This window comes from Nansenia antarctica (assembly GCF_963989245.1).
Source record: "Nansenia antarctica genome assembly, chromosome: 2".
Classification (NCBI taxonomy): domain Eukaryota; kingdom Metazoa; phylum Chordata; class Actinopteri; order Argentiniformes; family Microstomatidae; genus Nansenia; species Nansenia antarctica.
This window is the reverse complement of record NC_137675.1, coordinates 19737197-19759371: the sequence shown is the minus strand read 5'-3', so window position 1 is coordinate 19759371 and position 22175 is coordinate 19737197. Positions and strand designations below refer to the sequence as shown.

At 44.3% G+C, this 22175-nt stretch overlaps 1 protein-coding gene across 1 annotated transcript; it reads left to right on the top strand.

Moving 5' to 3' along the window:
• Window positions 1-13100: 13100 nt before the first annotated feature.
• LOC308149919 (actin-binding protein IPP-like) lies at window positions 13101-16919 on the top strand (the record flags this gene model as incomplete). Its single annotated transcript, XM_080522797.1, has 9 exons — window positions 13101-13470; window positions 13789-14000; window positions 14243-14462; window positions 14599-14754; window positions 15059-15226; window positions 15502-15639; window positions 15729-15851; window positions 16111-16328; window positions 16710-16919. The coding sequence occupies 9 exons, from the start codon at window positions 13101-13103 to the stop codon at window positions 16917-16919; spliced, it is 1815 nt and encodes a 604-aa protein (XP_080378923.1).
• Between the last annotated feature and the right edge of the window lie 5256 nt (window positions 16920-22175).

The window sequence follows — 22175 nt, the reverse complement described above, 5'->3', positions numbered from 1 at the left end:
ATACCTATGTGTAATGCGTAGTCAAGACTATGTGTGTGGTCTACCGTGGGTGCGGGGTGACGTAGGCGGGCAGGGTGTTGTCAGTATGTGCGTGCGCCTGGCAACAGTACAGTCCGAGAGTCCAAAAGGGGATGTCCAAGGGAGGAGGCGAGGGTGGTACCGGGAGATCCGTCCAAAGGTGTCCAGGGGTTCGGGGGTGGCTCGAGGGGTTCTGAGGGTCCGTGGAGACGGGGCAGGGATCCGCGGGAATGCGAGAGCCGGGGCCGGGGAGACGCGAGGGAGGGTCCGTGGGAATCTTGGGAGAGAACACAAACGGGGTAAGGCAGGGTTTGGAAAGAAGGCAGGTTACTAGAAAAACACAAGGAGCAAGATAGTACCGTGAACATAAGGCTACGATCTGGCGATGAACTGCAGGTCTGGCAGGACCTCACTCTTTTCAGATTTCTCCTTGACCCACGCACCCGCTACCATTTTTACCACAGCAAAGCCGGCACCAAAAACCAACCCAAAAAATACCTTTCAATATCTTCCCTTTTGCTTCATTTCTTTGGCAATCTTCCGGTCAAATTCCTCCCTTTCACTGAAATAGTAGACATAAAAATCACAACTTTGTTGACAGAAACGTTGTCAACAGTAAAAAAAAAAAAAGAGTACATCAATAACAATAATCATACAAAATTCTTAAGGTATTATGTAACAGTAAATAGGGCGATAAGAGTTCAGGGCATTCTGTAAAAAAAAAAATATTTATATACTCTCACCTCTGATGTAAACATGGACCATCAAGGAAGAGCTGTTCAGCCTGCCGCAATGTCACATTTTTGAGGAGGGCAAGGCCATGAATGATAGCCTACCCAAAAAAAGTAAGTAATTTAATTTTAAAGATTTTTTATATCTGATCCAGTCTACCAATACAAAACACAAAGCCATTATATGGGTCCATACACAATGGCACTATTGCAGGCAACCTCTTTGCAGGCAACAGCGGAGAGAAACGCGCTACAGAGAGTCGTGAGAACAGCACAGAAGATCACCGGCGCCCCCCTCCCCTCTCTGGAGGAGCTGTACAACACACGCTGTCTCAGGAGGGCCTCCAAGATCTCCAGGGACCCGACCCACCCTGGGCACGTACACTTTGTCAGGCTGCCCTCGAACAGGAGGTACAGGACCCCGGCCGCTAAGACAAACAGACTGAAGGACTGCTTCTACCACAGGGCCGTCAAGGCCCTGAACACAGAAAAGGCCTAAGTTCTGGGCTCAGGACAGTCCGGACGGATTGTATGGCAGCTAATGCTGAGGCACAAACATGTACATTTTCAAGCCTGCAAACTGTGACACTTTAAAATAACGTGAAAAAAATACTTTTGTGCAATATGACAACCCTAGTTGACTATCTGTGCAGTATAGTACAGTGGATTGTGTACATAGCCTTTATTGATGTAAACCAGCTCCTTACCTTCTTGTGATTTTATGCTTTTTCAAAAATGTGTTTTTTTTTCCCTTTCCTAACACCAGGGGAGCCACCCCTCCTAAATTTCGTTGTTTGGTACCTGTACTGTAGCAATGACAAATAAAGTCCATTCCATTCCATATGTTTTGAAAGTGCAGGACCAGCAATGATTATCCCTACCTCCGGAAACAGAACATCCAGGATGAACTTCACTTCATCCGTGAATTGCACCAGACATGGTGTTCTGTGTAATATTTCTCCAAGATGGCCGAAGAGGGTTTCCTGGTGTTCCTCGGTGCAGAGGTAGACAGGCACCTTAGGGGACTTCTTTAGAAAGTACTTCGCCTTCCCATTGAGTACATCCTGACAACAATTTTGTGGAAATTGGATCAGTGCATTGTGTGGTGGTTATGTGAATCAAAACAGGCATGAAATGTCACTTACATTCATACATTCATTCAAAAGATACAGTACAATAAATGAGTCATAGTTAAATGATGTAAGTTGATCCTATTCCTAAAGACCCTAGGTGAAGCTTTACTTTGAGATCAAATATGAACATTTGCAAAATACCACCAAATGCCGTTCAGCCGCCTGTGATTGGACAATGAGGTCCACCAGTCTCTTCTCCTCTGCAGAGTGGTCAATGGCTGCCTGGACATGGGCTGGAAGTTTTGTCGTGCTGGCCCTCCCGCTTGGGACTCTGTAGACCGGGTTATGGTTACCCTTATGCAACCCTCTGGCCTCATTGGTCCAAAAGGCAAACATCTGGCCATACCTTTCAAACAACAAAATAAATGTTACGTATTGGATAGCAAAAGGCTATGGCCTTGATGCCTGGGCTTTTTCCAATATCTTTTTAATGATGTTATACTGATAGAATGTGGGTGTTAACTTATGCATCCAACAAATGCTCCATTAATTTTCAGATGTTTTACATCTTCTGCCAGTGACCCTATACATTAAGTGTTACCAAAATGAATACACATATTGGTCAGGGCTGTCATACCCTTGTATTTTGAAACGCTCCATGAGAAAGAGACACCACCACTTGCGGATCCAAGGCATGTCCATCTGAAATAAATTACAGTGACGCGGATAATCTTTAGTCCATAATGTATTCCTTCTCTTCGAGATGAATAGTATGGTGCAACATAAACATTATTTTAACTAGTCTAATTGTTCTGTGGTTAAATGGTATTCTAACTTACCTCATGGAACTCAAACCCTGTGTTCAGGACAAGGGACAGGGTGTACTGGAACAGACAAAGCGGAAGGCAATTTTATTCATAATGTTGACAAAAGCCGGCATGTAATTACCCCCCCCCCCCCCCCCCAAAAAAAAAAAATAGACCTTACCATAAGCATAAAAAACCCACAGTCATTTCCATGGAGCTGGCGTGGTAAGTTCCCCATATCATAGCCAGTTTTTTCAGTCCAGGTCCCAGGGTCGATTTGCTGTGCTAGGTTGCTATAGAGAAATATACAATTATTGAGAGAAGGATATTATGTGTTAAGTAATGTAACCATTACAATTATTCAGTACTGGTGGACAAAAATCTACAGTGGCTGTCACATGTACAGTATGAGTCACATCAAAATGTAGATTGAGGTTTCTTCTGTCTAACACAGAGTTAAAATCGGAGTTAACATCACAGATAGATGTTAATAATAATAAGATAAAATGAACAATATTCTTTTGAAAGAGATACATGTGACAACCAATGATGACATGTAATCAGAACATAGCAAAACCAGAGGCTATAGGAACATAGCCAAACAATTAGGGTTGGGTATGGTTTAATTTCTTTCAATTGTGGTGCCAAAAACCAAATCAATACTTTTCTAGTATTATACATGTTGAAACCAGTACCACTCAGTACTCTGTTCTTGATACCCAACCCTAAAAATCATGCACACAGAGGCTTTAGGAACATAGCCAAAACGTACTAGTATGTACAGGCTATAGGAACGTAGCCATAATGTAATTTTATATGAACTTGGCAACCGATATGTCTTATCTGTGGACCTAAACAGGACTCTGTAATCCGCATCTGCAAACCCGTATGGATGGTTTGCGTACTGAGAGTCCAAGAGGAGTAACTCTCTCCGCAATGGCTGCATGATCTATAATGCGGCAATAGGTTACGAGTTGCACAACAGTTAGTCATTAGGACAAGGAGTAGAGCTGGATTTCATTCTGTTGGAATACACATTATTCAAACTGCACAATAACCATATATACTCATATCATCTAATGACAGTAACATAGCCTTACACAGAGAACGTAGTGGTCCGGCCCATTTGCATTGGTCCAAGCTGGGAAGACTAAGAAGTCTTTCATGTCTAGATCATTCTAACATGAATGAAAAAAAGTTGTCATTATACATAAGTACATTTTTAACGGAATACATGTTATGCTGTCTAACAGCATTAATATTTTTAACAGCATAAATGTTGTTATTTTATGTACACTGACTTACTGGAAAGTCAAGCATGGTGGGTGGTGTAGTCTTCCATGAAGGAACTACGAACATGTCCGCTATATAAATGTCTTTGCCCTACGGAATAAATGACATTGAAATACAAATGGTATAACAATGCATAAACAATTGCATTGTGTTTCATTTATGCTATAGTCTTTTATATAGATTGACTTACATGTAGCCGAGCTACTTCTTTGATGATTGTCATGCAGGCATTCCCGATCTGCAAGAAACAAAACTCATCAGTGAACAAGCATGAAAGCAAATACAAAATATGCTTTAACCTTCCTTGTGTTCACCTACTTCCCACTACTCACAGTTGAATCCATGTGTCTTTGCAATCCCAGGCTCCAGAGTTCTTCACGCACCAGACATATGGGTCCTTCTATATTCTTCCGCCGGCCGTCCCTTGTCCAGGACGTAATTGAGCTGCGAATAACAGTTATTAATTATAATTAGTTATTACCTATTGATTTATTTTGAGTCAGATAATGCTGTACTGTATACTTTGACTAAGAATTTATATTTGGATTGATTAGCTTACCAGTTGTTCCTGGATAGGATTCCAATCCTCGTCCCAGAACTTCTTTGTCGCTGCTGTTATGGAGGGCACAGTGGGGGCTGCTGCCACGCCTGCCACGCCAAGGGTCTCTGTCAGGGGCACAGTGGGGGCTGCTGCCACGCCTGCCACGCCAAGGGTCTCTGTCAGGGGCACAGTGGGGGCTGCTGCCACGCCTGCCACGCCAAGGGTCTCTGTCAGGGGCACAGTGGGGGCTGCTGTTGGGGGCACTGCTGCCACTAAAAAATATAATGGAGATTTCCAGTCATTCATGTTAAGGCATGTTTGAAAAATCTAAATCATGAATTCCAAGAAATTCCTGATCCTGATATGCTGTGAGCCTCTAGCCATACAGAAAAAAAACAAGATGACAGGACAAGAACACCCCCACCTCCACCCCATTACTCACCAAGTGGTTCATCAGTGTCCATTGGAGCAGTGGCAGATGTGTCTGACAATACTGGGTTTCCTAAAAATAAAATAAATATTTCAACAATACTGTAATTAATGTGTTGCATTTTGATATAATTGCATAGCAAAACTAAATTTGGAAAGTTACCCAATACTGCCTGGCTGTGGATGTTCATTGCTATATCCTTTGTTCCAAAAGCCTTTTTGAGGTCATCCAGTCGTCGTTTGTTTTTGTTCATGTTATCGTGGTGGATGATATTCCTCATGAGGAATAGATGGGTTGATGGTAAACTCATGTTTAGGAAGTAGTTGGTTTTTTTCATCCTTGAAAACAACTGTTCTGCTACTTGACTGTTTATTTTTCCAGCAAGCTGCGGGACCAGGCGAAGCTTCCGAAGAGCATCACGGTCATCCTTTGTGTTATCTTCATGGAATCTGTCATAGAGAGCATAATGCTCTGCTGAACCGGTGATTGGATGGCCACCACTGTCTGGGACCAGTTTCTTACTGTTCAGCCAAGGTAGTGACACCTCGTACACAGGTCTCTCTCAGAATCTCGGTGTCAACGAGAGAAAGAAAGTCAACGTGGGCATATAGCTTTTAACCATCATCACACAGACCACACGTGTTTTTAACTGTCAGGGGTGTGGAATGTTGTCTGGGCACAAACAGCCACGCTCTCCCCGGCCTCTGTCCAACACCACGCCCCCTACAGCTAACCAGGAAGTGTTCCAACCCACGTGCACAAACACTTCCAGAGACACGAATTAACTTTGGTCTTTCTCTGCTGATCAGTCTAGTGTGTGCAGCAACATGGCAGACAGCACGGACGCAATGAGTTGTCCAATCTGTCTGGATCTACTGAAGGATCCGGTGACTATTCCCTGTGGACACAACTACTGTATGGGCTGTATGAATGAATGAATGAATGAATGAATGGTCTTTATTGTCATTGCTACAGTACAGGTACCAAACAACGAAATTTAGGAGGGGTGGCTCCCCTGGTGTTAGGAAAGAAAAAAGAAAAGAAAAGAAAACACTTTTAAAAAAATCACAAGAAGGGAAGGAGCTGGTTTACATAAATAAAGGCTATGTACACTATCCACTATACTATACTGTACAGATAGACGACTAGGGTTGTCATATTGCACAATAGTGTTATTTCACATTTATTTAAAGTGTCGCAGTTTGCAGGCTTGAAATGTACATATTTGTGCCTCAGCACTACACCTGATTTTTTCAGTCCAGCAGCTGCCATCAATCCGTCCAGACTGTCCAGGGCCCAGAACCTAGGTCTTTGCTGTGTTCAGTGCCTGGACGGCCCTGTGGTAGAAGCTGTTCTTCAGTCTGTTTGTCCTTGCGGCCAAGGTCCTGAACCGCCTTTTCGAGGGCAGCCTGGTAAAGTGTTCGTACCCAGGGTGGGTCGGGTCCCTGGAGATCTTGGAGGCCTTCCTGAGACAGCGTGTGTTGTACAGCTCTTCCAGAGAGGGGAGGGGGGCGCCGGTGATCTTCTGTGCTGTTCTCACGACTCTCTGTAGCGCATTTCTCTCCGCTGTTGTGCAGCTGGAGAACCAGTTGCAGATGCCGTAGGTGAGGATGCTCTCCACTGCGCCGCGGTAGAAGGTCACCAGTATCTCCTGCTTGCTGTGTTCCTTCCTGAGGACTCTCAGGGTGTATAGCCGCTGTTGTGCCTTCTTGATGGTGGCTTTTGTGTTGTCCTTCCAGGTCAGGTCATCCCGCATGTGCATCCCCAGGAATCGGAGGGTTGAGACTCTCTCCACGCTCTCTCCGTCGATGAGCAGGGGCTGGATCTCGGACTTTTTCCTCCTGAAGTCTACGATGATTTCCTGGGTCTTTGACTTGTTCAGCAGCAGGTTGTTAACCTTGCACAGCTTGCTCAGTTGCTCTACCTCATCCCTGTACGCCGCCTCGTCCCCCCCCGAGATGCATCCCACCACGGTGGTGTCGTCTGCAAACTTTACGATGGAGTTGCTGGGGTGGACGGGGGTGAAGTCGTAGGTGTAGAGGATGGGGCTTAGCAAGCAGCCCTGGGGGGACCCAGTGCTGAGTCTGAGGGCTGTGGAGGTGTGGGGGCCCACCCGCACCCTCTGGGGGCGGTCGGTCAGGAAGTCCTTGATCCATGCACATATAGAGTGTGATAGACCCAGGTCTAGTAGTTTGGTCACTAGCCTGTCTGGAAGGATGGTGTTGAAGGCGGAGCTGAAGTCCACAAAGAGCAGTCTCGCGTAGCTGTTTCCCCTCTCCAGGTGGGATAGAGTGGCGTGGAGAGTCGTCGCGATGGCGTCCTCTGTGGACCTGTGGGCTCTGTAGGCGAACTGGTATGGATCCAGGTTGGGCGGGAGGCGTGTGAGTATGTGGGCCCGGACTAGTTTCTCGAAGCACTTCATGATGATTGGTGTGAGTGCCACCGGGCGGTAGTCGTTTAGGCAGCTCACCGTGCTTTTCTTCGGGACTGGGATGATAGTTGAGGTTTTCAGGCAGGGTGGGATGGTGGCCTGGGACAGGGACTGGTTGAAGATGTTGGTGAAAAGAAGGTGTTCAGCTTTCCCGCCAGCAGGGGGTCGTCCTCTGCGGCTGTGAGCCTGTTGGCTCTGAAGTTTGTCATCTGCTGAACCCCCTGCCACATCCGCCTGGAGTCGTTGCTCAGGAGGCATTCCTCAATCTTCTCTCTGTGGTCTGCCTTGGCCGCTTTGATTCCGCGCTTTAGGTTAGCCCTGGTGGTGCTGTACAGCGGTGTGCTCTTCCCTGCGAAGAAGGCGTTGTCCCACTCGTTGATCAGTTTTTGGACCTTCCCAGTCATCCATGGCTTCGTGTTGGGGTAGACCCGGACCCGTTTGTCCACGGTGACTGAGTTGGTGCAGTTCACTATGTGGTTCAGAACCGACGACGTGTACTGTTCCAGGTCCTCATGCTCATATTCCTGCCATGGGGTGTCATTTAGGCAGATCTGCAGTGGAGCGGACCCTTCTGGCCAGGTTCTGACAGTCTTAGTGGTGATGGGAGCACTTTTCCCCATGGTAGTGTATGCTGGGATCAGGAGGATTGACACATGGTCAGACATGCCTAGATGAGCTAGCGGACTAGCCTTGTAAGCACGTTTGATGTTGGTGTATACCTTGTCCAGTGTTTTTTCTCCTCTTGTTGCACATTTCACATGCTGATAGAACTTGGGTAGTACTGCCTTCAGGTCGACATGATTGAAATCTCCTGCTATAATGTGAATTGCCTGTGGGTCTGTGCTTTGTTGACCACTGATGACGTCATATAGCCGCGCCAATGCTAGGCTACCATCCGCGCTAGGCGCAATGTAAACACATGTAATGTACACTGCGTTGAACTCCCTCGGGAGGTATGTGGGTCGGCATTTAACAGTCAAGTATTCCAGGTCTGGGGAACAGTGGCTACTTACAGTTTTCGTGTTTAAGCACCAGCTATCCTTCGTTGATATTATGATCCCACCTCCGCGGGACTTGCCGCTGAGCTGCGTGCGGTCAGCGCGATGTAGAGTGCGGCCCTCCAAGCTAATCGCGGAGTCCACGATAGTGTCATTTAGCCAGGTTTCAGTAAGAATAATCACACAGCTATCTCCCACGATGTTATTTTTGGCAACTTGTAGTCTCAGTTCATCCATCTTATTCGTCAGGGACCTGACGTTGGATAGGAAAATACTCGGCAAAGCAGGTTTGTCTGGGCTCCTCCTTAGCCTAGCTAGCAGGCCTGCTCTGCATCCCCGTCGTTGCTTGCGGTCCTTCCGCCGGCGTTTGCGCCTCAGGGAAGGGACTGAGTACCAAGGTTCTCCCGGTAAACGGGCGATCTCGTGATAAATCCTTTGTTGCTTCAGGAACTCCGCTGTAACTGTCTTCTCGTTTTGCGTGCCAACTTCTAGTAAGTCGTGCCTGCTGTAGGTACTATTTACACAACCGTTCCCTATAAGTACTAAAATAAAAATGTACATACAAATGCACTTAAAATCACTAAAGAACACCAGTTTTGAAGCCACTCCAGCCGCAGCGACTAAGCACGCAGCCATCTTGTTTTACATTATTACTTACTTACTTGTATTAAGGGCTGCTGGGACCAGGATGATCAGAAGGGGGTCTACAGCTGCCCCCAGTGCAGACAGACCTTCACCCCAAGGCCTGTTCTTATGAAAAATACTCTGTTGGCTGAATTGGTGGAAAAGAAAGAAAAGAAGACACGTTCCCGAAGAAAGAAACAACAAAAGAAGACAGGACTCCAAGCTGCTCCTCCTGCTCACTGTGATGCTGGACCTGGAGATGTGGATGACATGTCTGATATCGTCATCAAGCAAGGCCACTGAGAGGGGATGGATGACAGGACTGATACAAGGATCATCTCTCTTCAATTTCCTGTGCTCTCTTTTTAACTGTCTTTGAACTCTGAGCCTTTCATGTCAAAGGCACCAACGCATTTATTTTTCATGTTCGAGGAAGATATTTTTTCTTGAAAATTGATAGTGTCCCTTCAAGATGACGTCTTCTATGACTGAATAGTGTTTCACCCACTGTCTTTTCTATTTAACCTGTATGTTGGCTGCTCCACATGTGCAGATCATCTAAATGCACAATGTACACAGTTGAATGTGTAAATAACAAATAAACGATTTTTTTCCACATGACCTGGAAAAAAAAACTAGGTAGTAGTAGGGGTTACTCACCGAATCCATTGCATTGCAATATTTTGGCTTGACTATCGAGTGTGTCATTGATTTTATTTTTTTATTTTCAGAATAAAAGTCTGAACATTTGGTCGGTTGCCAACTCTTTCCCGCTTTCACCAGCTGCTGTCGCATATGATATAATCAGAATGTTCTATCTCTCTCTGTGAATGTGTTTGTAGTGAATAGAGTGGATGTTTTCCTGCCACCAGAGCCCAAGACCAGAGCCCAGTCCTTAAAATGTGAGTCTCTTTATCCTGAAGTAGCGAACATTCTCTCTCCGTTGATCCTCTCCACACACCCTGAGATAGAACTAGAGAGCTCTAGGAGAGGGAGAGACTCATCAAAGACAGCCTACATATCTGACTCTCTTTATTTCTCTGATCTGGTCTCTGCTCTGCTCTTCTCCCAGATTCCTGTTGGCTCACACTGGACCCAAACACAGCAAACAGACGCCTCTCTCTGTCTGAGGGGAACAGGAAGGTGACAGGGGGAAATGCCCAGTCATATCCTCATCATCCAGAGAGATTCACTAACTGTGCTCAGGTGCTGTGTAGAGAGGGTCTGTCAGGACACTGTTACTGGGAGGTTGAGAGGAGAGGTGAGGTGGTTGAAACAGCAGTGTCATATAAAGACATAAACAGGTCAGGTCGTTACTCTGGATTTGGATATAATGACAAGTCCTGGAGTTTACGCTGCCAGAGTGATGGTTATAGATTCATACACAATAATGTTGACACTGCAGTATCAGGCCCTCAGTCCTCCAGAGTAGGAGTGTACCTGGATCACAGGGCAGGTAGTCTGTCCTTCTACAGCGTCTCCTCTGACACAATGACTCTCCTGGGTTTTATATTTATAGAGGGTCCAGTGTGAGCTGGAGTAGAGGTTCCCATAAGAGTGATGCTTTATGAACAACTAACCAGTGATTTGGTCTTTAAAGATATAATCAAGTGTTTTGTGTTGAGTGTCAGTAATGCTGTACCCAGACCAGTTGTCAATACAGGGTGTTGTGTTGCATGCCAGTAATGCTGTACCCAGACCAGTTGTTAATACAGGCTGTTGTGTTGCATGTCAGTAATGCTGTACCCAGACCAGTTGTTAATACAGGCTGTTGTGTTTAGTATCTCACCCTCAGCCAGTGGTGCTGTTCCCAGATCAGGGGTCTCATGTATAGAATGTGCTCATGCCCAGATCTGATAGTGAATTATGCATACGTTGAAAATGATACATAATAATAATTATGATTTATAAACAGATCCATGAAAGGTGTGATTTTGATTATTTAAAAAAGAAGAAGAATCTTATTTTCATTTGCTCTACTATATTCGGGTGATTGTGAATAAATACTGTTTTTATAGCTACACTTTTTGTTGTTGTTTTGTTTCACCCTTCAGGGCTTCAGTACAAACTGACACTTTGTATGAAAACTAAACCCATTTAAAACATCTTCCTGATTCTGGATTGTTAGACAACACTGAACCTTACTGAAGCATCCCAGGGAAACACACATGACTGACCCCAGACCCGCGCCTAGGACCACCTTTCCCTCCTCTGGACCACAGAGCCTTCCTCTCCTCCTCTCTATATGTCCTGGTTCAGAAGGAGAGAAACAGCTGTTGATGCTCCCCTGTCTTAACTGCTCCTTGGTTGGTGTTTTCACAGAGAAAGTGATGATGATGGGTTAGATGAGTATTAAATAAGGGTCTCAGTCTCTTAAATGACACAGCAAAGGTCTCTCAACATCTCAATCTTGATATATCAAATTGAATATCCTATGCTTTCTGTCTCTGATGGGTTTTTACAGTGATAGTTTTACCAGTGACTTATTCACCTGTTCATTGCCATTATATAAAATGTCCTATAGATGGCAGTAGAGGACATCTTATATTGAATCAACCTTTGCCTTTGAATGACAAAATAAGTAAATTATGATTATATAATGATTGGAGCACTTTGAGCTGCAACGTTTGCAATAAAAAGTGCAATACAAATAAAAGTTATTATCATTATTATTATTATTCAATCAATACAACCTAACTGTGGTTTAATGTTGACCAATGACAGATCAATACAACCTAACTGTGGTTTAATGTTGACCAATGACAGATCAATACAACCTAACTGTGGTTTAATGTTGACCAATGACAGATCAATACAACCTAACTGGCAGTTGGTTTCCATGGGGATGTGTTCACGCGCACAGCAAGTTTCACCAGTTTCCGGATTTTTTAAGCGGTCGAGAAAGGTAAGAGAGATTTTCCTATCGTTTTTCTTATATGAATGATTCTCCCCACATGAATAAAACATACCTGGTGATCAACTACAGCTCGCTGGGGACATGTGGGTGTGTTCTGACAGACTATTATTGGTGAAACGATGTTAAATTTAGTTTGGGGTGTGACGATGCTAACAGCTAGCTGTGGTTGGCTGAGGAGAACGGTGGGGGCGGAGCTGGATGCGGGACTAGGCGGAGAATCACCCAACGTTTAGATTTCAGTGAACCCCTCAAGATAATGTTGCCAAACAATTTGTAAGAAATCTGACGAACATAATGTCAGGCTGACACAATACTAAGCAAGCAGCTTAGTGTGTGTGTGTGTGTGTGTGTGTGTGTGTGTGTGTGTGTGTGTGTGTGTGTGTGTGTGTGTGTGTGTGTGTTGTGTGTGTGTGTGTGTGTGTGTGTGTGTGTGTGTTTGCGTGTGTGTGTGTGTGCGCCTGCGCGTGTGTGTGTGTGTGTGTGTGCGTGTGTATGTGTGCATGTGTGCGTGCATGTGTGCAGGGCACGCGCGCAAGAGAGGGGGGGCTTGGGAGAGGGTGAACCTCTATCCAGTGTGGGCTATAGCAAAACATTGCTGAAGCTCACGACACCTAAACAACTGATGCTGCTGCACATCTTGTAAAGATAACATGTTCTCATGTTATTATACTTATTTAGCTACAGCACAATATGTCTGATTTTAGCCCACCTAAATATACAAGTCTGTTATTCTGCAGCTAGACTAAAACTATGGATTTAGGCTGAACTATTGTGGAAATTATGTTATTACGCATTGCTACTTTATTTTGTTTTGGTGAAATTTGCTTAAGGAAATGTGTCATGTGCAAGTTTGAACCAGATCAGATGATGATGTGTACAAAAATAAAGACTATAATGACACAAATGGATCTGTTGAGAAAACAGTTAACAGTCTCTACATAATGCATCAATGGCACTCAATAGGGACAAGCACATATCCCTCACAATGTCTTGTATATACAAACACTCAAGCTGAAGTCACGATTAAACAATAGCACCACATCTTTGCTCCATGTATTACTATGACTTAATGAACTATGAATAATTTAATGTGACTTTTGAAAGTGTGTCAGTCACAGTCATGTGTGTCATCCTTTTTCGCCCTAGAGTCAGATGACGTGTCTGCTTAGAGAATCTTGTGCCATGAAGCTGTAGGCGGGTGGACACACCACAGCCCCTGTCTCTGTGACTGAGTCACCATGTCCTTAATGGGTCCACCTCGTTCCCCACCTGCCTCTACCTCCATCTCTTGGAGTAGCAGCCATGGTGACACCGCTGCTGCTGTGGGGACTCTGACCAGCCCTGAGGAGGCTCTCTATGCCTCTGACCGCTATGCTCGACTCATACTGGCCCAAATGAACAAGATGAGGCTCCGCACAGATTTCTGTGACGTGAGGTTGAGGGTGGGTGGACGGGTCTTCAGTGTGCACAGGTTGGTCCTGGCTGCCAGCAGCCCCTACTTCTCTGCCCTCTTCTCCTGGGGGATGAGTGAGGCTGACAAGGAGGAGGTCCAGATCCTGGGAGTGGAGGCCGAAGTCTTCGAGGTCCTGCTGGAGTTTGTCTACACAGGTCCTGACAGGATACATGCTCTCCATCCACAGACAGTATCTACACAACGATTAGAGAGAAAGATATATTGTTGGTATCATTCATGCATAGGACATTAGTTCATTCATTACACTAGTGTGTTTATGTATTTAAGGTCCTTTCTTTAGCTATTATTCTCAGTCAACAGCCAATGTTCAGAAAGCTAATACACATGAATTGCACCACCATGTTATATAGCCTAGGTGATGCTTATTTTGATTGATGATAGGATAGCTTCTTTGTTTGTGTGCATCTCTCTGAATGAAGCCTGAGCTGCTTGCCCCCCCCCACCCCCCCCAGGTATGATCAACGTGACAGTGGAGAACATGCAGGAGCTGATGGTGGCAGCAGACATGCTGCAGCTGAGTGAGGTGGTGTCCATCTGTGGAGAGTTCCTCAAGGGCCACATGGACCCATCTAACTGCGTTGGTGTCTACCAGTTCCTGGAGCAGATCGCCTGTCTGGACATGCTGGAGTTCACTGAGAACTACATCCATGTCCACTTCCTGCAGGTGCAACATTCTCTTTCCTTCCTCATCCCTCATCCCTTTATCTTCCTTTTCTATAATTTTAATATTTAAGTTCCTAAATGACTTCTCCAAGGCAGGATCTCTCTCCTTACCACTCATTTTAATCTACTTTGTATGTAGCTATGACAGAAACGAATATCCCATCTTTAAATCAGTAAAAAAAAACGTTCAAGCCAACACATAAAAACTCAAAGAAGAAACTCAAAGAAACTCTGTCTGTCTAGGTGTGTGTGTCTGATGAGTTCTGGGGCCTGTCGAAGGACCAACTGGTGAAGCTGTTGCGCAGCGAGGAGCTGAGGATTGAGGACGAGTACCAGGTGTTCACGGCAGCCATGGACTGGCTGCTGCAGGACGTGGCCAAGAGGGAGAAGCATGTGGTGGAGGTGCTGGATCCTGTACGCTTCCCTCTGCTCTCCCCACAGAGACTCTTCAAGTACATCGAAGGTAGTTGAGACCCACAGTACAGTTCAGAGGCAGTACACAGAGAAGCCTGGAGCTCACCTTGACGACTCACGACTTGACAGCACTGGATGATTCCATGCATAAACTGACCGACTAGTCATTTAATTTCTCCTTGCAGGCATTTCTGACTTCAGCCTGCAGGTGGCACTGCGGACTCAGCTGAGGGAATACACAGAGGTGACCAAGTCTCCCAAGGAGAATAAGATGTACAGTCTGTTACAGCCTGCTAGGATGAGGCCCAGAAGAAAAGCCAGGAAATATCTTTATGCCATAGGTAAGCCTCTGTGGTAAACTTTAAAGGGGCAGTCTGGGATTGGTATATACATTTTTGGACATTTAAATTAATGATTTGTAGCCATTAATTCTTGAGCCCAAGCATACATAGCTCAGTCTATTAATTTGAGATGTGTTAAATTTCTCCAGCCCCATCCCTCAGCTGTTTACCAAAAAAAGTGGCGAGGAGACCTCTTTGTTGTTCCTGTAAAATCATTTGATTATCAAGTTTCAATACAGCCCTCATCTCCCTACGTTTGCGTAGTAAAAACACTCTCACGTCACGTCTGGTTTCGCCCTCTCAGGAGGCTTCACTCTGCTGCAGAGCGGCCGTTGGAGTGAGAGCAGAGCCCTCAGCTGTGTGGAGCGCTTTGACTCCTTCAGTCAATACTGGACCACTGTGTCTTCCCTGCACCAGGCCCGCAGTGGGCTGGGTGTGGCCGTGCTGGAGGGCATGGTCTACGTGGTTGGAGGTGAGACAGTGCACTCAGTCTGTCTGTCTGTCTGTCTGTCTGTCTATCTGTCTGTCTGTCTGTGAGAGGTAGAAGTAGAACAACTTCGTTATACACAGTGTAGAAATCAACAGATGGTGGTCCCTCAAGTTCATGAGTAAAAACAAAAACGATGTACAAGTGCCATAATGCAATCACAGTCATACTGTATGCATACATGTTTGACATGTCGATATTTCACAGTGGAATTTCCATTTGACATAATATAATTGTGCTTTCCATTTGCTATTTCCCAGGCGAGAAGGACTCCATGATATTCGACTGCACAGAGAGATATGACCCAGTGACCAAGCAGTGGGCGGCAGTAGCCTCTTTGAATTTCCCACGCTGTGGAGTTGGCGTCTGCCCCTGTCACGGGGCGCTCTACGCACTAGGTAAACACCAGCCTGTCACTTGGGACATGCAGTACATGGAAGTAGATGTGAATAGAGTATCATGTGACCTCACTACTGTGCTCTTGCAGGTGGTTGGAACGGATCGGAGATTGGGAAAACGATGGAGCGCTACGACCCGGCAGAGAACAAGTGGGAGATCATCGGAAACATGGCGGTTCCACGATACTATTTTGGCTGCTGCGAGTTACAGGGTTAGGCTCTCCCAGAGATCACTAAGGAACCTATGATTTAGAGACTAGCATGCTTATTCAGTGATAATTAAAAACAAATAAAATAAGAAGAATAGGAAGAAATGTATATATATAGTACATGTACAAGCAAAATGTAATACCATATTCACACCATATTTACCCTTTGATCTTAATGAACACTCGTAATGTTATTGTAATGTTATTGTTAGGAAGGTCCTCTGAACCAACTAGATCTGTGTGTCCTTTGATCGCTCTGCAGGGTTAATCTACGTGATCGGGGGTATCGGTGACGAGTGGATAGGGCTGCGCTCGGCCGAGATGTACGACCCCATCTCCCACCGCTGGAGCGCCCTGCCTGTCATGGTTACACGACGGGCCCACGTGGGCGTGGCCTGCCTCAACAACTGCATCTACGCCGTGGGAGGCTGGAACGCGTTGGGCGCCCTGGAGACGGTGGAGAAGTACTGTCCTGAGGAGGTTGGAGCCTGTCTCTTGTCTGGTGTCTGTCTCTGCTGTCACACAGAAGGCTTCACAATTAGTACAATTAGTTAGTGTATTGGACATTGACCTTTGACTGAACAATAACATGAAGGGGATACTTCACAAAATACATGTTAACTGACTTGGTCCATGCTAAATGATGGTCGCCTATAGGGGGAGGGTGGTGCCTGTATACTTAGATAAAGCCGCAGAGTCTACCCAATTGACTAAAAGATAGACTAAAAGGTTAGAGAGCTGAGATATTTATGTCAAAGATGGTTTTTTTCTATGAATCGCAATAGATGAGCATGTATTATTGACTAGTACAAAGACTGTGACTGTGTGTCTTTTAACCATAATGTGTCTTTCCTTCCACAGGAGAAGTGGGTGGAGGTGGCACCTATGGCGGTGGCGCGGGCGGGGGTGTCCGTATCAGCCGTAAATGGTCTGCTCTACGCTGTTGGGGGGCGGGCCACCAACAGAGACTTAGTGGACTCAGTGGAGATCTATGACCCCCACCTGGACACCTGGACTGAGATCGGCAACATGATCACCAGCCGCTGTAATGGAGGGGTGGCCGTCCTCTGAGAGACAGGTCCACTGTTTCCACTGTAACCCTAACTGTTATAATAAGGATACCGGTCTGTAATTGGTGAAGAGGTGTTTATCTGTTGAAGTTTTGTTCATACATTTGTTTACCATATCAGTATATCAGTAAAATATTTTTTATTTTTTCCTATAGTTCCCAAAGATATTGAGTCAGTGATTCTCTCTCCACAGTCCTCCTCAGCAAATCTCTTTCTAGTGCCGTTTATTTCTTTAGCTAGTTTTGGCCCCACATTAACAACATATATATATATATATATACTTTTTTTAAATTATTAAATCCATCCACCACCTAATTTATAAGGCTAATTTTCCTGTAATTGTCTGTAAAATGTTCCACTTTGTTCCTTTAACATTATTTTTTATTCTCATCTAATAATTTGTTATACTAATCCTTCTTACATATTCTCATAATACTAATTAGTTTGTTTTTGTATTTCTTATATTTAACCCCTGCCTCCTTTGTTTTATGCTTTATAAATACCCTGTATAGAGTATTATTTTTTCTTGTATGCATTTTGAATGTCCTTGGACATCCACAGATTTTCAGAATATTTATTCTTATTGCTACATTGTTTTAGTGGGCAGTTTTTTTTCATATAGAACTTTAAATGTTTCTAGGAATAACCCATACGCTTTGTCCACATCTGATTCTTCATATATACTCTTCCAATTCCATTTTAATAACTCATTTCTAAAAGCAGATATGGATTCCTCAGTTCTTATTCTCTTGTATGTCATTTCCTTTAACTCCCTCTTCTTTCTATAATTACATTCATAAAATGAAAAGACAGGCAGGTGATCGCTAATATCATGGATTAATACACTTGTTGTGTTACTTTCCACATTATTTGAGGCTAAGTGCATGCTGACAGAGTCGCCAGGAATTTGAAAATTGTATACATGTGGTGGGTCTGCTTTGTTACAGTGTGACAGGAGAGGCCACTCTGCACCCGGTTTACCTTCGACTTTGACAGCGTGTGAGGTGGTCAATATACCTCCCACGGTCCTGTCCACCACGTCGCCTGGGTCTAAAATAGGAGTCTGTTTTGCGCCGTTGTCTGCTTTCTCCGCAGCATTCAGTTCCTGTGAAGAGAAAACTCGATTGAGATTAGTTAGAGTTTTGACATAACCTGTACATACATTTATTTCCATGGAGAGGAGGTCCAAGCCACCTCCCTCTGTCTCTGTATCATGCCTGTCGGCAAGCTTTCTTTTAATAGATTGGTTAGCCCTCTCAACCAGCCCCTGTGACTACTGGGGGTGGTAGACTGAACCAAATCGATGCTTTATCCCCATTGCTGTCTTAATTGCAGCCATATGGAAACATTTAAAAAATTGTGACCCATTATCAGAGTGTATTATTGTAGGGAAACTAAACCGTGGTATGAATTCCTTTAAGAGGCACTTTATTACAGACTGCAGCATCCTCCCGTTTACACGGATATGCTTCAGGCCACCTTGAAAATCTATCAATCACTCCCATGTCCGTGAAGTCAATACATATCTCTTGGAATGGACAGGGAGGCATCGGATATGTGTACATTTAAGTACTGTTTTAACGGGTTGTGTTTGTTACACACATCACAGTCTGAGATGAGATTCTTAACTCCAAACCATATGGGGTCAATTCCAACAATATTATAATTGCCAATCAATGCTAAACAACCTGAACAACTAAACAAAAAACACAATTTAATCAAACACACCAAAAATACTACTACATAGACGGCGAGACACAAATCACCACGTATCAACAGAGACACTCCTAGTGAGCTTTTTCTCCTGCTGTCTGCGCTTCAATGGTGGACCACACCCGCAGCACAACACTTATTTAAACACCTTGAACGAGGCATAACATATTTTATAAAGTTTGCAAGTGATATTTGAGTGATACCAAGCCAGGGAGCACTCAGCCTAGACCAGTTGCTCCAGGGCGCTTTACTCAACTATCCCTTTTAATAGTAATAATTACAATAATAATAACAATTCCAACTATTATTTACACACAATATTACGCAACATATTGCGTGAGTTTAGAATTATAAGGTTCTATCTCCGTTTAGGGTAGTTCAGAGATATTGAGCGTCAAAGTTTTTACATTCCATTATGTTTTGTGAGATGGAACCTTTGTATTTTATGAATTACTAACTCAAAATGTCAACATTTTAAAAATAACACCACACATTAATAAACACCTAATGGATCAGATTATGCAAAAAACTCAATTTTGACTAAAATGAAGATAGAACCTTATAATCCTAACGTCACAATTGTTTTAGCGCCCGTTGTGAGAGGAGGCACGCCAATATAGGACCTCCACCGGACTGCAGTCCTGCCGTGGACGCTACCCTACTCGCAATGACCTACACTTCTCACTTGGTTGCAAGGTATTTCAACCTCCGGGACACCGTCCCTTCCTGGGGGCTGGTTACCCCTTAATATCCAGGACTATAGTGTCCCTTCCTGAGGGCTGGTTACCCCTTAATATCCAGGACTATAGTGTCCCTTCCTGAGGGCTGGTTACCCCTTAATATCCAGGACTATAGTGTCCCTTCCTGAGGGCTGGTTACCCCTTAATATCCAGGACTATAGTGTCCTTTCCTTAGTATCCAGAACGATGTCCTTTCCTTAATATCCAGGACTATAGTGTCCTTTCCTGAGGTCTGGTTACCCCTTTATATCCAGGACTTAGCTACTGTCCCTTCCTTAGACCTCGGCGGGTCTATTACACGTTAATACAAGATGTGCTTATATCAGACAGTGGTGTTCAATAATGTATAGAATGTCAATTTAATTAATTATTATCCTTACTTTGTGACGGATCTTCACAGACACAGATCAGAATGGGTTTGACACACGATTCAGGCCCAGCACTTCCACCTAAAACACTATTGTCTACCTAAGCAGATTTCATTAAATGGCTCTGCTCACCTCTTTTGTCTTGGTACCGTGGAAGTGCTCAGTCCGAACCCAGCCTCGCCCACTCCTCCTTGCATCCCGTTGAAGATCACGTCGGGGTCACCAATTTTGTAAGGCGATCAACTTCTCCAGAATTTATTTAATTGAGTCGTCACTTACAAGCGAGTTCGTTTAATCTCAACGAGACGTCCTTGATATAACTTCTAAGATAAAATGATCCAATCATATATTCGGCACCACTACTGAACTGTTCTTTAAGAGAATATTTATTCGAGCACATCAGCAAACAATAGCATCAGCAAACAATAGCATTTCATTCCATGGAAAGGGGTCCTATCTAGCTTCACCTCCGCAGGCCAGTATCAGCTGGTTAACTGCAGAAGCTTCACCGGACAAGAGCCCCGTTTAGCCTTGGTACATAGACGTTATACATTTGATTTAACATTTATAATTTTATAATTTAGCAGACGCTTTTATCCAAAGCGACTTACAATTACGAATTACAGGGACATTCCCCCTGGAGTAACTGAGGGCTAAGTGCCTTACCCAAGGGCACACTAGTAGTGGTGTGGCTTCAGGCGGGATTTGAACTCACAACCTTCCGATCCCAAGTCCAACTCACTATCCACTAGACCACCACTACCTCTGCTATCTGGTAGGTTTTTAATTGTCAGCATAAAATCTGTTGCAGCTGTGAGCAAGTGTTTTAGTTAGTTATGTGGCCTTCAACTCCTCTCTGTGTGGGTGCGAGAGTGTACTGTGTGTTATCTTCTTCTTCTGGCCTCCCTCTGTGTCCCTCTGCGGTCACACCCCCTGTCTGGGGCTCGTTAATCACATATGCACACACAGCTATGTATTTAAGAAACAGGTAAGCATATGCACACAGTTATGTTTTCAGGATGTACAGACATTTTTATACAGTTAATTCTATGTGCGTTCTAAAGCACTAATTGGCCAGTCATTTGATCTTCAAACCCATTCCCTCATGACTGGGTCAGTGTGTCCTTTATCCAGTGGTGTGCCGTCAGGGCCAGCAAGGCCTTCTCTGCTGGCCTAAACATCATCAGAATATACATTTTATTTTAATATATTTTTTCCACAAATATGTATTAATGATTCCCCATAGTCTATTCTCTTCATTTCATAGCTTTCCTCTTGGTTGCGCTGCTTCCAGTCTCCGATTGAGATTTGGAGGGCTGGCCTTTATGTTAGAGCTTTTATCCAATCAAAATGTGTTGCTAGGGGGCTCCAAAATCTGCCTGCCTGCACAATAAACGGTGCCGCGAATTCGACCTGTAACTTAACGTTGGAACGAGAAAACCTGTGGCGTACCTAGTAAACCTACGTAGATGCGAGCAAAAGCAACAACGGCGCCTGCTGTAAGGCTCAATGATGTCAGCACCCAGCACGTCTTTTGATTGCATACGCACTATTGATACGCACTATTGATACGCACTATTGATACGCACTATTGATATTCACTATTGAGATGCGTAACTATGCCGGTAGATGTGAAACTTTTGAAAGTGCGCAGGGAAACGAGCGCCACAACGAAAGCTTTCGTTGACTGATCGATAATACTGATCGATTGTGTCCTGTTTTTGGGTAAACAATAACTTTCATTTAGGGGACACGATGAAAGCACCGAGTCCACAAACAGAGGATACTACGTTGAGCTTCTTTCTTTTCTGGCTGAAAACAACCCAGATTTACATTACCACCTGTCCACAAACAAAGTGTTTACTGGGACGTCAGGCAAAATACAAAACGACCTGATTTTTGCTATGAAGGAGAATGATCACTCCTTTCCTCTTCAGATTTGCTGAGGTATGAACCAGGTGGTTGTCCTACATCACCAAATAGTCAGACAACTATTTACCTAAATAAATACTGAATTATAGTCCTGTAAACTTAGCTTTAGTTTAGACGGAAATTGTACTTTTTGGTGACAGGAACATAGGACTCCATCACTTTTCTCTCATTTATCAGAAAAACAGAAATCCCTGAAAAATATATCATTACTGAATTGTCTAGGGTGCTATTGAACAATAACCAGTAGTTGTATGGAAATATCTCATACAGTTCTATTGCAAATGAGATTTCTTTAGACATAGGCCTACCTCTTCTCTGATACAGTCAAATTCCGAATAGGGGATAAGTGGCATAATAGCCTATAAGTTAAGAATGCTCACTCTGATGGTCATTATATTTGGAGAGGGAAATACCAGGTGGCTGAACTACATCACCAAATAGTCAGAATAAGAGTAACCCAATCAATCCATTTTCCATTTTCTTTTTTCCATATAGGAGTAGCGC